Consider the following 16231-nt stretch of genomic DNA (forward strand, 5'->3'; position numbering starts at 1 on the left):
TTTTTTAATCATTTACTATTTTAAATGTATCATTATTACTAGGTGAATTATTTTAAATCCCCTCAGCATTAGAATTTGGCAGTATCTAGAAAAGCTAATGTTATTTAAAACTAAATACTTATGTTTAATAGGAAAATGGCTTCCATTATTAGGAATATAATGCAGTTCCTCATTTTTCCAATGAGAAAATTGAGAAGATAAAAAATCAAGGTTTATGGCAGCTTAAGTCGAGAAGCTCTTGGGGGTATCACTTAGGTATACACAAATGTTAGAATGACAAATACTTAGACATGCTTCTTTTTATTCCTACATCTTGTGCCGCTACATTTCCTGCAACAATTTTATTAAAATGCTTCCATGTTAGTTTTTAAGTCATCCTTATTGCCATATTTTGAGTTATCTAATAGACCTTTTAAAGCATGTAACTTCTGCTCCTGTGTGTGTTGAGTGTTTCCCAGGCTACAGTACCTTTCTTGATATCCCCAATTAATGTTACTTTCCAGTAATACCAAGTAACATATTACTTTCAAACACAATCTTTAGAAATTGCGTTTAGTGACATTCTAGAATTTGCAATTATTGTAATAATTACTAAAATTTATTATGTATTTTCTTGCTTCCTTTTTTTACATTGTGAAGATTTTCAAACAGAGTTGAAAAAAATTTTAAAGTAAGCACTCATAAAATCCCAGCTACTTTCTGCCATTACCATTTTCCTAGACTTGCTTTTCATATATCTGTTCATCCCACTACATACTAATCCAACTTACTTTTTTTTGATAATCCAAATTACCTTTGTTTTATTAAAGTATCATTGATATATAATCTTATGTTGATTTCAAATACACAACACAGTGGTTCTACAGTTACTCATATTACTAAACCCTCACCCCCTCTAGTGCGGTTACTATCTATGCAGTAAGATGTTACGGGATCATTGACTGTATTCTCCATGCTGTACTACCGTCCCTGTGACTGACTTATATTGTGATTGCGAATTATTGTGTCCAACTTACTTTTTTTAATGCATTTTGAAGCTCTTATCTCTTTATTCAGTTCTCTTATGTAGACACAAAATGAGTATAATAAGCTCAGGATATATTAGGCCTAATTATGTCTTCTCCATATTAAAAAAGTTTGAAAATCAACATTTTATAATCATCAGCAATAGCCAGTTCAGACCACAAGATCTTCAATTGATGCTAAAACATTTGGACAGAGTATTACTAAGAAAAGTAACAATCTTTCGAGTATCTCTCCATGGATTATTATTTAATTACAAAGGGAAAAGTGTATTTTACAGTGGAAAGTCCTGGCACACTGTCTTGCCGAGTGATTAAACTTGTATCGATAGTGAGACAGCCTGACATCTTTTGCCTTCCAGTGTGATAAAGTAGGAGGTACAAAATTGTCACTGATGTGATGGTTTTTGCTGGAAAAGAGTGACCTGAGTTTAAAATTGAGGAAACGCAAGTCTAGGATGTTGTACATTTTGTAGACCCTAAACTGAACTCTTCAGAGGCCATGTCATGAAGAAAAGAGGGAGGCAGGTTTCTGATCTAGACTGGAGTAGACAAAAGAGGCAAATGTAGTATAATCTTGATAGAATTAAGGATTGGGGAAAAGTTAAAACAGCAATAAAGGACAATTTTTGGCAGCTGGGAAATTTCAATATGGAACTCTATGTCAGGTGAGGTTAATCTTGATTTTCTTAGATGTGGTGAAGATATTTGGGCTGCAAAGGAGAATTCCCTTGTTCTTGAGATATGTGTGTATTGATTTAGCAAAAGGGAGTATGTACATATACATACATAGAAAGAATGATAGAGTAGGTATGGTGAGATACTAACAGGAAATCTAGGTATGGAATATTCAGGTTGTTGTAATATTCTCTCAACATCTCTTTGAAGTTGAAAGGGAAGCAGTAATAAAAATGTTCTAAGTACTTGAATACAAAAGGGGAAGCCCATGTTTTTTGAGAGAGAATTAGGAGGGGGGAATAGCTCATATTTAAGCACATGGTAGATGTTCCATTTCTGCCTTCTGTAGTCTTAAGACTGAAATAACATGCCATTTAGGAGTTGGCAGCAAAATCTTCACAAGTATATGATCGGTACTAATATATCTTATTTTTAGTTTTGTTTAGATTTTATCAAGATACAGATAGAAGGTAAGCTTTTTATGTCTTTTTATTCACTAAAGCTTTGTTTACACTAAACACTTTACAGGAATAGAAATTAAAATGATATTCATAGAATTCATTGAGGTGATTTGTTATTACATTTATCTTAACAAAGGGTGTGTATCTGTATAATTTCATTCTGTAACATCATAAAACCTATGTTTAATTTTATAAGTATACTTCTCTGGAATCTTCTTTTAATTTGGAAAAAAAATAGAAGCTTCTTTGAAATAGTTAAAAAGATTTTTCTACATTTCCCGCTAGAGTTACTATTTACAGAGCATAATGAATATGTGCTTAACTTTAAACTTGTATTTTCTCAGTTTCCTGCATTTGTCATTTTGCCCTCTTAATAATTGACTCCGTTCCATTTCCATTTGTTTTCCCCCAGAACCAGAAAGTGATCGTGTAGCGATTACTTTAAATACCTCTGATCTAACTAAATGTGAATGGTGTAATGTCCGAAAATTACCAGTAGTGTTTCTCCAGACAATACCAGCAGTTTATAAGAAGCTGATCATGCAGCTGCCAGTGAACGCGGAGGATCATATGTGGAGTGATCTTAAAGGAGTGAATAAGATGGCAAGTAAGTCATGTAGAACAGATTATAGTAATCCATAGAATACACTGAATAGCAGAACGTGAGTGTGCACTTGATAGATGCTTTGGTGCGTGTTACTACAGTCCTTACAGGGACCTTGTAAGGTAGATATTACTGCCCCCATTAACAGATGGAGAAAAGTCCACAAGTTTTGGGAGCTCTGAAAATAAAACCAACTTAATCCATTTAGAAAGTTTTCAAAACAGGTTAAAACTGAAAAGATTTGCACTCTTTTTTTGAACACTATATAATCAGAGTAAAATGAATTTTTTAAAAATGAACTGATAAAGAGTGCCAAGTATAAATCAACCATACAAATCTGGAGGCCTTGAAACTTGGCTTGAATAGGAAGTTTGCAAGTTCAAAGAATGGGTCTTCATCCTCTGTCACCAACAGATGTGGTTCTCTAGTTTGTTTCCCTTCCCTTCTTACCATTTATGGCCCCGCGCGACTAGCTGTGAAATAAATGCTCAGCGGTAGTTGCTGCTTCCGCTTCCTGATGGATCAAGGATGATCGCTACAGCTGGCGCGTCAGTGACAGCAGTGTTTGCAGTTAATTTCTGAGGTGATGGAACAAAAAGGCAGTTTCTTATTTGTTTTTGACAAAAATGTTAATTGATGTGTTTTTAAAACCATAATTCTATTTGCATTCTGGTAGATGAGGTGAATTAGTTACATCCACGAATAGACTGGCTCTTGAGCTGCCGCTAGTGGGTGTTGCAATTCCTCCCCTTTCAGAACTCGGGGACACTGTCAGGGGAAACTGGCCGGTCCTCGGTCCAGTGCTTGTGTGCGTCCACTGTGTGCCACCATTGCTTGGAGCACGTACACTGGGTTTTCTCGTGATACTCTTGGAAATACCTAGTTGTTACTCTTTTTCTAATGTCTGCTTATTTTTTCCTTCTAAACTTGTAAGTTATATTGATTTCTTTTCAGATTTGGAAGAACAGTACATCATTTTAATTTTTCAAAATGGCCTAGATCCTCAGGCCAACATGGTGTTTGAAAATATCATTACTGAAATTGGTATAAAGAATAATGTGTCCAATTTTTTTGCGAAAATTCCCTTTGAAGAAGCCAGTAGCAAGCTTGTTGCCTGTACAAGGACGTATGAAGAGAGCATCAAAGAAAGTTGTGTACAAGAGGAAAACCAAAACAATGTAATTATGTTTTTAAATTTTTCAATGTACTTTTAAACGATGGACAGCATGAAAGGGAAATATGTTACATTATTTTACCTCTCATTTTGGAATTAGATCTTTTTAATAATTCCATTTCAGAATTACTTGCTTTTTATATGTCATTTGTAAACTACTTTTGTCAAAACACGAATGGTGGGTAGGTGATTTGTGTCGCAAATAGAACTTGGTATAGGCATTTTTAGTTTTCTTCCCACACTCTATTCTTATCTTTAATTTCTGTCTCTTTTTCTCTCATCCTTTTCTCTTTACCTCCAACTCTCAGCCTACATTTACAAACAGGGTTATATTCAAACCGATTATTATTGTTTCCTAAATTTGCTAGTTGTTATCAGTGATGCCATCAGCTTCAATATAAATACAGGAATTTTGGTCCCCAGTGCATTCATTGTACATTTATATATAACATGCATATATGTGTTTGAAAGCTTGGCAAGTGAAGAATATATACGGTTTGATCTTGACTGTCAATATATGTATCCAATAGGTAACTCGAATCCATCTGAACCAAGGGCTTCAGTACCACTGTAACACGTAGTATAATGTTAAGTGACACAAATGTGACTTAAATACTCTAAATTTCTGTGCCACTTTACAGCAGGTGAATTTTGCTCACTTTTAGAAATACTTAAAATCTTTCAACCTATGCACAGACTTGGAAATCAGGTGCATGTTGGTGTTGAGCAAGGCCTCACCAGAAAAAAAGCTGTTGACACAGTTAGGGGGTCAAGGAGAAGAGCAGAGGAAGGGAGGGGAGGTGTTCCCCTTCACTGGCAGAACCGGCCTCAGGAGGTGGTTCCAGGGAGAGAAAAGAGTGGCTGGAGCCTGAGGCTGCGGTGGGTGCAGATGCCAGTGACCGGCGCCCACAGACTTGTTTTTGTGTCTGGAGGAGGCGTTCGTGGGCCTGGGCTCCCCGGGCCTCAGCTCTGTACCCCATGGGTGGCTGCGCCACTGAGTTTAGACAGACCTCCACCCCTGGGAGAAAAAACAGGGTATCTGCTCTTTGGATTTTATTCACATGATCTCATTTAATATTGATAGTAGAGATCTTAGACAAAACCCAGAAAACCATTGTTAAAAAGTGGGAAGAGTGCTGCTGTTTTAGAAGCTGTGGGTGCCAAGGGAGTGGGCCCCGGTTTTGCCTGTTTGCTGTTTGTAATTGTTAAAAAGCACATGTACTTTTTAGATTCATATTTTCATTTTCCTTGCCTTGTGCTTGCTCTATTTAAATTTTCTCAGTTGACTTTGTGAATTGATGATTTGAATTTCACCAGGTGTCCCTTGAATCTAAAATACAACTTAAAAACAAACAAGAATTCCAGTTTTTTGATGAGGAAGAAGAAACCGGAGAGACTCACACCATCTTCATGGGCCCTGTAGAGAAGTGAGAGTTGCTCCATGTTTGGAATGCTCTGAATTTCTTGTCTGTTTTATTATACTTCAGTTATACACACGTGTGTTTGCATATATATTTACTTATTTATTTGCTTGTGTTTTTAAATTTTTTTGCAGATTGATAGTCTACCCACCACCTCCAGCTAAGGGAGGTATCTCTGTTACTAATGAGGACCTGTACTGTCTAAGTGAAGGAGAATTTTTAAATGATATTATTATAGACTTTTATTTGAAGTAAGTTAATTTTCTACTAACTTTTAGCATATCTTTAACATTCTGTAATGTATAATTTTGTTTTCTAGAGTAAAAAATTGGTTTTAATTCATTGTTGCTACTTACTGTGTGACATTTGGGAAGTAATTTATGTCTCTGTGTTTCCTCATTTTAAAAATGGTAATAATAACAGTATCTAATAGAATTGTGAGAATGAAATAACAACACATGTCAAGTACCAGGAAAAGTGACCATAAATGATAGCTTATTGTGTTGTTATTGTCAGAGTGTTTTAAGCCTTTTAAAAATTACTGTCCTACACCATCAATAGAACAAAAAGGTATCCTATAGTATGGGAGAATATATTCGAAAATGACAGATCCAATAAAGGGTTGACATCCAAAATATATAAAGAGCTCACATACCTCAACGAACAAAAAGCAAATAATCCAATTAAAAAATGGGCAGAGGAGCTGAATAGACAGTTCTCTAAAGAAGAAATTCAGATGGCCAATAGACACATGAAAAGATGCTCCACATCACTTGTCATCAGAGAAATGCAAATTAAAACCACAACGAGATATCATCTCACATCAGTAAGGATCGCCACCATCCAAAAGACAAACAACAATGTTGGTGAGATTGTAGAGAAAGGGGAACCCTCCTACACTGCTGGTGGGAATGTAAATTAGTTCAACCATTATGGAAAGCAGTATGGAGGTTCCTCAAAATGCTCAAAATAGAAATACCATTTGACTCAGGAATTCCACTTCTAGGAATTTACCCTAAGAATGCAGCACTCCTGTTTGAAAAAGACAGATGCACCCCTATGTTTATCGCTGCACTATTTACAATAGCTAAGATATGGAAGTAACCTAAATGTCCATCAGTAGATGATTGGATAAAGAAGATGTGGTACATATACACAATGGAATATTATGCAGCCCTAAGAAAAAAACAAATCCTACCATTCACAAACAACATGGATAGAGCTAGAGGGTATTATGCTCAGTGAAATAAGCCAGGTGGAGAAAGACAAGTACCAAATGATCTCACTCATATGTGGAGTATAAGAACAAAAGAAAACTGAAGGAACAAAACAGCAGCAGAAGCACAGAACCCAAGAATGGACTAATAGTTACCAAAGGGAAAGAGACTGGGGAGGACGGGTGGGAAGGGAGGGATAAAGGCAGGAAGAAAAGAAAGGGGGCATTACGATTAGCATGTATAGTGTAGGGGGGGCACGGGGAGGGCTGTGCAACACAGAGAAGACAAGTAGTGATTCTACAGCATCTTACTATGTTGAAGGACAGTGACTGTGAACTTGGTGACAAGTAGTGATTTTACAGCATCTTACTATGTTGATGGACAGTGACTGTGAATGGGGATGTGGGGGGGACTTGGTGAAGGGGGGAGCCTAGTAAACATAATGTCCTTCATGTAACTGTAGATTAATGATACCAAAATAAAAAAAAATTGCTGTCCTAGATTAGATATTAGTTTGCTGAGCAAGCAAAGAAGTATGATTTCAGTCATTTCCTTCAATAAATTGTTCACCAAGTTGCAGCTGTGTGCCAGCTCCTGTGTTAGCAGTTTATGTTCTTACAGGGAACACAAACATGAGAGTAAAGCTTTGACAAGCATTAACATGGTAGAGACACAGCAGAAGTGTAATGTTTTATTCTCTGCGGGGGTGGTGGGAAATGTGAGGGACCAAGAGGCCTTCCTGGAAGAGCTTCCATCATGACCCAGTGTACACATGCATATACATGTATGTGCAGTGTGTTTATACATGTATAAAGTTGTATGTGTTTACTGGTTTGTGATATATAATGGGTGTGTACATGAAACAAAACAACTGTCGGTGTCTAGTGCTCTCCAGGTTTTCTAGATTATTCAAACATATTTCATAAAACAAGTACTTTTTAAAAACGTAGTTATTAAAAGCTGTTTAATTGATTGTATAGTCTACTAATGGTTGCAACCCACAGTCTGGGAAAAGAAAACCTTGTTATAAGGAGCGAGAGGTTTTGATCAGAGAAATGATATCATAATTGGGTTTCTTCAAGATAATTTTGAGAAGCATGTTCATTGTGGATGTCTAGATGAAATATGATTTAAGGAAATTTAAGGTGATATAAGAAGTCTAAGACATTTTACTTGGAGTGAAGAAGAAATAATGAAGTGTTTTAACAGAGTTGTTTAACAAAACTCCAGGGCTAATTGAATGGATATTAAGGAGGGAAATGGCTGCCAAATAACTCCTGCTTTTCTGATGAGTGAGACCTGCAAAGTGATTTTGCCTCTAGTGAAGCAGTGACTGCAGAAGCAGAACAGGTTTGGGTGAGGGGGAGACAAGTTACCCTTTAAATGTCAGTGCTTCTGCAAAAGGGACAGTTGACTCTGTGGTTCTGGAGGTCACTTGAGTTCTGGTCTGGTGACATACAGAGCTGGGAGTCTTTACTTTCGAAGTGGTACTTTAATTATGAGGATGGATGAAATTACTTAGGTACAGACACAGAATGAGAAAAAGAGCTATAGACAGAACCTAGAGAGTAGATTTTAAGAGAGAGACAGGGAGGAAAGCTGCCCCCATGAATGAATCCTGAAGGTGTTTGAGAGGCAAGAGGAAGAGGCCAGAAAGTGACAGCGTGCTGTTGAGGGCAGGTGAGGTGTTAAAGGAGGGCACGTCCAGGGGTATCAACACGGCAGAGGCACAGGCAGGTGAGGGCGGAGGGGAGCTGTGAGGTCACAGTGGCCTTAAGCTAGTTAGGGTTGAGTAAAGCTGGACTTACACCCTGGTCCCTAGGGGATACTGAGAGATCCCTCCCTCCCTCCCTCCCCCATCAGGCCTACTGGGGAACCTCCCATTTGCACCGCCAGTAGCCTGGAGCCTCTCCACCTCTCATAGGAATGGTGGACTGAACTTCTCCTCCCACCTGACAGTAATGAGGTGGTGCTCACTGCAGCCGCTGGGGTGTGGTGCCAGAGGAGGCCTACTGGAACACAAGAATTAAGTGACATCCCAGTGTCTCCTAATATTCAAAATGTCTTGATTTCCACTGAAAAGTATTTGTCTCACCCAAGAACCAGAGAGCTCTCAAACTGAATGATAAAAGACAATCAATAGACAGTCTCCACTGAGATGGGACAGATGTTAGAATTACCTGACAATGTTGTAAGATATCCATCATAAAAAAAATAAAAACTCTTCAGTGAAAAATTATGAACATGTGTGAAATGTGGAAAATTAGAAGGATATAAAGACAAAAGAATAGGAAATTTAAGAACTGAAACTATAATAACAAAAACTTTAATGAATAAGCTCAACAAAGAATGAAGAGTACAGAGGAAAGAGAAAGTGAACTAGAAAATAGTATGTGCATCACTAACTACATCCCATTTAAATGCACTGAATATATCAATTAAAAGACTGAAATTGGCTGAAAGGATTAAATAGCATAACCCCACTATGTCCTGTCTACAGAAAACTCATTTGAAAGATAATGATATATGCAAGTTGAAAGGAAAATTGTAGAAAAAGATATACCATGTAAATATTAAAAGAAAGCAGGAGGTACTATTTTAGTATCAGATAAAGTAAACATCAAAACAGACAATTACCAGGGATAGAAAGGGACATTATACAATGATGAAGATATGAATCCATCAAGAAGACTTAGCAATCCTAAACTGATATGTGCCATACAACAGAGCTGCAAAATATATGAAACAAAAACTGATAGAGCTAAAAGGAGAAATGGGAAAATCCATAATATATCTGGAGACTTCAATGCCTCTCTCTGAACAGTTGATAGAATAACTAGACAGAATCATCAAGGGCATATAGAAGAACTCAATACCACCATCAACAGGGTCTACTTAACATCAGGGGGTAATATATTCTTATTTATGTAACTCTACTTATCCCCTTCTCAAAGGCACTGCTTTTCCTTTTACAAAATTTAATGGTAATGGAATAAGTTTAGTATGTTATAAAATGTGTCAAAGATTTGCTGGCAAGAAAAACTTTTCTAGACTTTAATTGCCTAACTTTGCAGATGTAGACACCTTTGAGACCTAAGAGACACATTCAAGGACAAGTTCAAACAGTTCTTGATAGCTCAGTCAAAAGATGTTACTTCATACAAATGGCCAACAAGCATATGAAAAGATCCTTGACATTATAAGTCATCAGAGAAATACAAATGAAAACCACATTGAGCACCACATACCATTAGGATGACTACTATGTTAACTAACTAACTAACTAACTAACTAACTAACTAACTAAGCTAGTGTTGGCGAAAATGTGGACAAAATGAAACCCTTGTGCACTGCTGGTGGGAATGTAAAATGGTCTAGAGTCTATGGAAAACAATATAATGGGTCTTCAAAAAGTTAAAACTAGAACTATCATATGATCCAGCAATCCCACTTCTGAGTATATATCCAAAAGAATTTAAAGTAGAGTCTCAGAGATATTTGCACACTCATATTCACAGTAGCACTGTTCATACTTGATGGAAACAACCCAAATGTTTACTGATGGAAGAGTGGATAAGGAAAATGTGGCATATATATAAATACAGCATATACTCACCTTAAAAGGAAGGAAACCTGTCACATGCTACAACATGGATTAATCTGGAAGATGATGCAAAGTGAAATAAGTCACAAAAAGACAAATACTGAATTCACTTAATGAGGTATCTCAAGTAGTCAAATTCATAGAAAAAGAAAATAAATAGTGGTTACCTGGTAGCTGAGGGACAGTGGAAAAGAAAATTGTAGTTTAATAACCAAGTTCCAGTTTTGCAAGATAAAATTCTGGAGATCGGTTTCACAACAACTTGTATATATTTAACAATATTGAACTAGATTTAAAAATGGTCCAGTTGGAAATTTTATGTTAATGCTTTTTTTCCCATAATTTTTAAAAATGGTCTTCTCTCTTAATTCTAATGTATACTACCTTAACAAGCCAAGCTACTGAAAAGTTCAAATGTAGTGAACAAAACTTGTTGGATGAAGTGTTGCTCTGTGAATATCATTTATGTCAAATTTTTTGATAGTACTGTTTGGGTCCCTTTGTCCTCACTGATTTTCTGCCTACTTGTTCTGTCAGCTTTTGAGAAGGTTATTGATTTCCAACAATAATTGTGGATACATCTATTTCTCCTTTCAAATCTTAGCAGTTTTTGCTTTATGTATTCTTAAGCTTTGTTGTTAGGCACATATAGGTTTGTGTCTTGCAGAGTCGATCCTTTTATCATGTAGTATTTCTTTTTATCCTTGACAATATCCTAGTTCATAAGCCTACTTCCAAATGAATGTAGCTATTCTAACTTTCTTTTGATTTGTTTGCACAATGTGTATTTCTTCACCCCTTTATTTTGAACCTGTTTAATGTCTTTACATTAAAAAATTTCTTTTTGCTTTCAAAATCATAGTTGAATCTACAAAACAGGTTAAACTCCTGTATTTTGTTTACATTTTAGTTTATTCTATTTCATACTTAAATAATCTACACTTTTTTTTGCAGTAGATATTTTATAGTCATTTGTTTATACTCTTGAAATTCTTTATATTTTCAGGAGGCCTCTTGACATTTTATAGTTATACTTTAAAACAAATTTCTTTCAATAAAATTACACTGTCTGCAAGTTTTGCCTTTCTGATGCAAATTAGTATTCCAAATAAAGAAGAAAACCTAACAAAATCTGTCATTTAGAAAGAAATCTGTTATATTTGTTAGAAGTTAAAAAGAGGAAACTTTTTTTAAAACTTCATTTTAAAAATAAGTAAGATGGCTGCTACCAGAACTGCTCCTCCTTTTTGACAAGGCAGGAACAGACATTTAAATAAATGCCTAAATTGCAAGAAGTAGAAGGGCTTTGCATCTGGAGAATGTTAACAAAATGCAAAGAAGAAAATTATCTTAGTAAAAATTACTTTCTAAATTACATATGGTTGCAAATTACCTTAAAGTCATCTTTTCATCCTACATTTAAAGAAGTCATGATTTGATTGTTAGATTGTCTACTTTTATGAAATGGCAAATGAACAGCTTTACCATGACATCATTATTTAAGTGATTTATACACTGGAAGAAAAAATGCTCATAAATGGGAGAAATTCCCACAAGTTTTTTGTAATAAATTTGGATTTTCCCTTTAGTTCTAAATTGAGAGTTATAGCTATTCTAATTAAAATCAGTAGTTCTGACACACATATATAAAAAATCCAGAACTATATATATTTAAACCCCTATAAATAGTCACAGAAAGGTTTATGTATGTTTATCAGAACAGAAAGACAAAACAAATTACTTTAACATTCATGGATTTGTTTATGTAGAAAGTAGAAAGTTGGTTTTCTTAAATCACAAATAACTTTTTAAGTTGAATTAGCACTTTGTTTATTTATTTTAGTTTTACAAAGGGGCCATTGTAATTTGGGCTGGTAAAAGCTGCATGGTTATTCCATTATGGTATCGGTCTCCCTAAATTCAAATCTGATCTGTTCACTACATGCTCTGATTTGAAGATACTATTGTAGAAGTCAGCAGTTTGTGTTAAACTGTCATGAGCTGATTCATTGCCTTATAATATCATTTGTGGGGCCACACTGAGTTGTCTTAAAGCAAGAAGTCTGCAAGTTACATCTTTTTCATCAGCACTTGAGCTTTATAATTAACAAATATGATAAAAGTGACACATCTCGAAGATGTGCTCTTTGGGACATTTGCTGTTTCTGTGCAGATATCACAAGGCTCTCAGACTGTCCTCACTTTAATAAAAAATATGGTTATAAGCATGAATTTGCATAACTCCTTTGTGGGAGTTTGGGACATAGACAAATTTACCATATCATAGTTTACTTTTGTGATGTAAAGAACCAGTGCTGTTTGTTCTGATATAGACCTATAGAGGAACAACTAAGGCAAGGGAAAACTAGAACTCATGCGAGGTCCCTATCATGAGTCATTGTTACAACCTTACCACTGTGCAGGTTCTATTTCTTCTTCTTTTTTGTAAAAACCAGAATATGCATCATTTATTAACTGTTTAAAACTAAACATTACACAAAGATAATAGCTTGAGATGCAATGCACATACCATACAATTCACCTATGTAAAGTTTATAATTTAGTGGGTTTTAGTATATTCAGACAGTTGTACCGCCATCACCACAGTCAATATTAGAACATTTTCCTCCCCCAGAAGAACCCCAGAATCCATTAGCAGTAGCTCTCCAACTTCAGGCAATTATTTCTCCTTTCTGTCTGTGTGGATTTGCATATTCTGAATATTTCATGTTATGTGTAAAGTCTTACAGTTTATGGGCCTTTGTGACGAGCTTCCTTCACTTAGCATAATATTTTCAGGGTTCTGTTGTAATAGCATGATCAGCATTTCATTCCTTTTGATTACTGAATAATATTCCATTTTCTGGATAAATTACGTTTTATTTTTTCTTTCATCAGTTGATGAGCATTTCTGTCATTTACATTTTTGGTTGTTATAATGTTGCTATGAGTGTTTGATGAATGTACCCTTGTTTTAAAAGATTGGCTCTTTCAGATCATAGTTTTACTCTCAGATACCACTTTTCATTACTTGAGAGTAATCTGGTAATTATTGTTGTCAAGAATATGAAGTAAACTTTGCTAATAACTTCAGTTGTAAGGAATAAATTGATGTGCATAAGAGACACTTGATCATTTTGACTATTTTTAGTATAAACTATTAAATATACTATATTTAGAGTTATTTTTTATAAAATAGATACTTGGTGCTTGAAAAACTGAAGAAAGAAGAGGCTGACCGAATACATATATTCAGTTCTTTTTTCTATAAACACCTTAATCAGAGAGAGAGGAGAAATCTTCATGAAACAACTAATCTGTCGTAAGTCAATCTCTTTGAATATTCAACAGATGTAATAAGACACTCGAGTTCAACTTAGTAAAATTGTTTGTATTTAGGCAGTTTTTAAATTCTATAATCAATTAGCAAAATCAATATAATTCATACTATTATAAAACCTCAAGAATACCTTGAATTCATAAAGGTTTTAGATCTAATATCTAGATCAGTATTTTCCAAATATGCCTGATAGTTTAAAAACAGTTACTTAGATACTCAATTAATACAGGTTAGTCTGTTTTCCTCTGGGTATTCCATCTATAATACCTAAGAGTGGAACCTGTGAATTTGTACTTTTAATAAGGTCTTGGGATAATTCTTATAAGACCTGTTAGGAAAAAATACTCTGTGTGTTAGACCTGAGCTGCTTTGTTGATGACCTGTCATTGCAGTGACTGTGTCTGGCTCTGATGCTCGATGGTGATTGGTCAAAGGCACAGAGTTGGTACATTCTTTTGTCGTAATGTGCTGTTAAATGTCTTGAACTGATGGCAGCTCTGTGTAATATAACTAATATTTTCTACTATTTCACAGATTGCTAATTGCGCCTCTCAGGGTTAGTTGGTCCTCCTCTGTAATGTGCAATTATGCCTGCTTTTCCAGCGCTCTTCCCTCAGTCATCCCAGGGTGCACATCTGATGTGCCCCCAGCAGGGTGGGGTGCTGTGCACTATGTGGTACAGCTGAGTGCCGGCTCCGCCGGGCCACCGAGTGAGTAGGAGCAGGAACTCAGTCTCTCTCTTCCAGATTCGGTCATGAGCAGTTTCGCGCCTCCTAGCTCCATCTCAGATGTTCGGTTTCCTTCCCGCAACTTGTTAAATCATGTTATGCAACTGTTTGCTCTGTTAACATCTAAATCTTCGTATTTACAAATTGCTGCATATAAACCCAAGCAGTAGCACATCTCAGAGGCTTGATAGTTTTTCTCTTGTCTTGCAGAATCCAGCAAAAGCGACATGGGAGAGTTAAAACGTGGACCCGGCATGTAGATATATTTGAGAAGGATTTTATTTTTGTACCCATTAATGAAGAGTGAGTCATAATTTCCTTTATGTTGAATGTGATGGCAGTTTTTAGAAAATGTGTGTATGAGGTGAAGAATTCATCCATCTTTAAACCTATGTCTGAAATTTGTATAGTTCTGTATGTGTGCTGCTTATTTATGAAAATTAATGGAGTTCTGCAGTGACTCATGTACAGTACTGAATTTTACAACACTGGGCCAGATCTTTCTAATCCATTGTATTCATTCAGTGTGGAATAATGTCACTTTTTAAAAATGGTGTTTCTGTGGCCTGGCAAACAACCTATAGAGACTATACAAAAAAGATGATTAGGTCACAGTATTTGAATCTCTAAAATATATTTTGGCTCTTAAACAAAAAGAAGAAACCAAAGGATTTCTGTCCTTTGCTCAAGTTGAAAACCAGAAAGCTGATTTCTTGAAACGATTTTAGGAGTAAATGGGATAAACATTTTGTTATTCTCCCTCAGTGATTAGAGACACAATGATATGTAGAATAGTATTATTATATAATTTAGAGTTGAGAGTTGTCCTATTTCATTTTGGTTTTGTTTCTCATGCCCTCCAGCCAAAGATAACTTTGGTTTATTACTTATTCAGGGGAGAACACACACCATGGGCAACCGCGGAGCCCCTCAGGAAAGTGTGTTTGAAAAACATACAGCAGACTGTGGGCTTTGGTTTGAAGATTTGGGGGAAGGTGTAAGGAAGCAGTGGTTACTTGGGTAAAGAGCCAGCACTCACTCACTTAGCGAAAAAGGGAGATAGCTGGTATTTTGGGGGTTCCACGGTGACCTCATGTTTGTCTCTGCTTAGACAAATTGGAAAATGGCCTTCTTTTTCTCATTTTATCATGGGTGCAGAGTAACCTTGTCTGAGGTTGGTTTCTGTAAGATTGTTTATGTCTGATAAGCCTAGCCATGCCAGGCTTGCTTCTGAATGTGCTCTTTTTTTATTCTTACTACCAAAAGCAAATTTGTTCTGTAGTATAATCAAAGTCTGTTTATTTAAAAATCATGCTTTTATCATAAAATCTGTGCTAATAAGCCCAGCCAAAGATAGGTGAGCTAGGTTAAAACATTTGGTTATGGCTAAAAAGCCCAATTTCTTCAAAGCTATATATTTAAGTCAAACATAGTATCATAATAAAGTTTAAAACTAACCTTTGATTTCTTCATGCTCCTTAGAATAAGGTTTTTTGACACTAATCTGTCATACAAAGCAACGTGTGAGCTGCTTGCTAGGTGAGAGGGAGGATATACACAGCATTTGTCAGAAATGAACTGTGAAAATTCACAATAGAAATAGAATTCAGGGCAGCCCAGGTGCGCCCCACTTGGTCGCTGTATCTCACACAGACGGAAGCTGCCGATGTTGCTTCTCTCACCTTGGTGACAGGTGGCGAACAAAGGTGTACTGTCCTGTGAAGGACTAGGAGGAGACCTGTGCCCTTTCTAGACAGAAGGGTCACCTTCCAGCATGAGGCATGAGGGCTCTTTTTTTTGAAGAGGTAAAGCCATAAATATTCATAGACACTAATAATTATATTAGATAGGCTGCCATATACTAGTCATCTATTTTATTTTCAATTTTCTTGGTGGCATTAACTTCTTTAAACTTGAAAGATTATAAGCTATTGTTAAAAAATTGTCCCAGTAATTGACAAGGAGCAGAAATATAACATTTA

At 35.9% G+C, this 16231-nt stretch overlaps 1 protein-coding gene across 1 annotated transcript in view; it reads left to right on the forward strand.

The window, feature by feature from the left end:
- LOC108388041 (SUMO specific peptidase 6) overlaps nt 1-16231 on the forward strand; it is an 86249-nt gene that overhangs the window by 58526 nt on the left and 11492 nt on the right. Inside the window, 7 exon segments of the mRNA XM_073224299.1 lie at nt 2137-2170; nt 2574-2768; nt 3720-3943; nt 5257-5366; nt 5495-5611; nt 13381-13503; nt 14460-14552. Of these exon segments, the coding sequence (XP_073080400.1) occupies nt 2137-2170; nt 2574-2768; nt 3720-3943; nt 5257-5366; nt 5495-5611; nt 13381-13503; nt 14460-14552 (896 nt within the window).

Source organism: Manis javanica, chromosome 16 (assembly GCF_040802235.1).
Source record: "Manis javanica isolate MJ-LG chromosome 16, MJ_LKY, whole genome shotgun sequence".
Taxonomy (NCBI): Eukaryota; Metazoa; Chordata; class Mammalia; order Pholidota; family Manidae; genus Manis; species Manis javanica.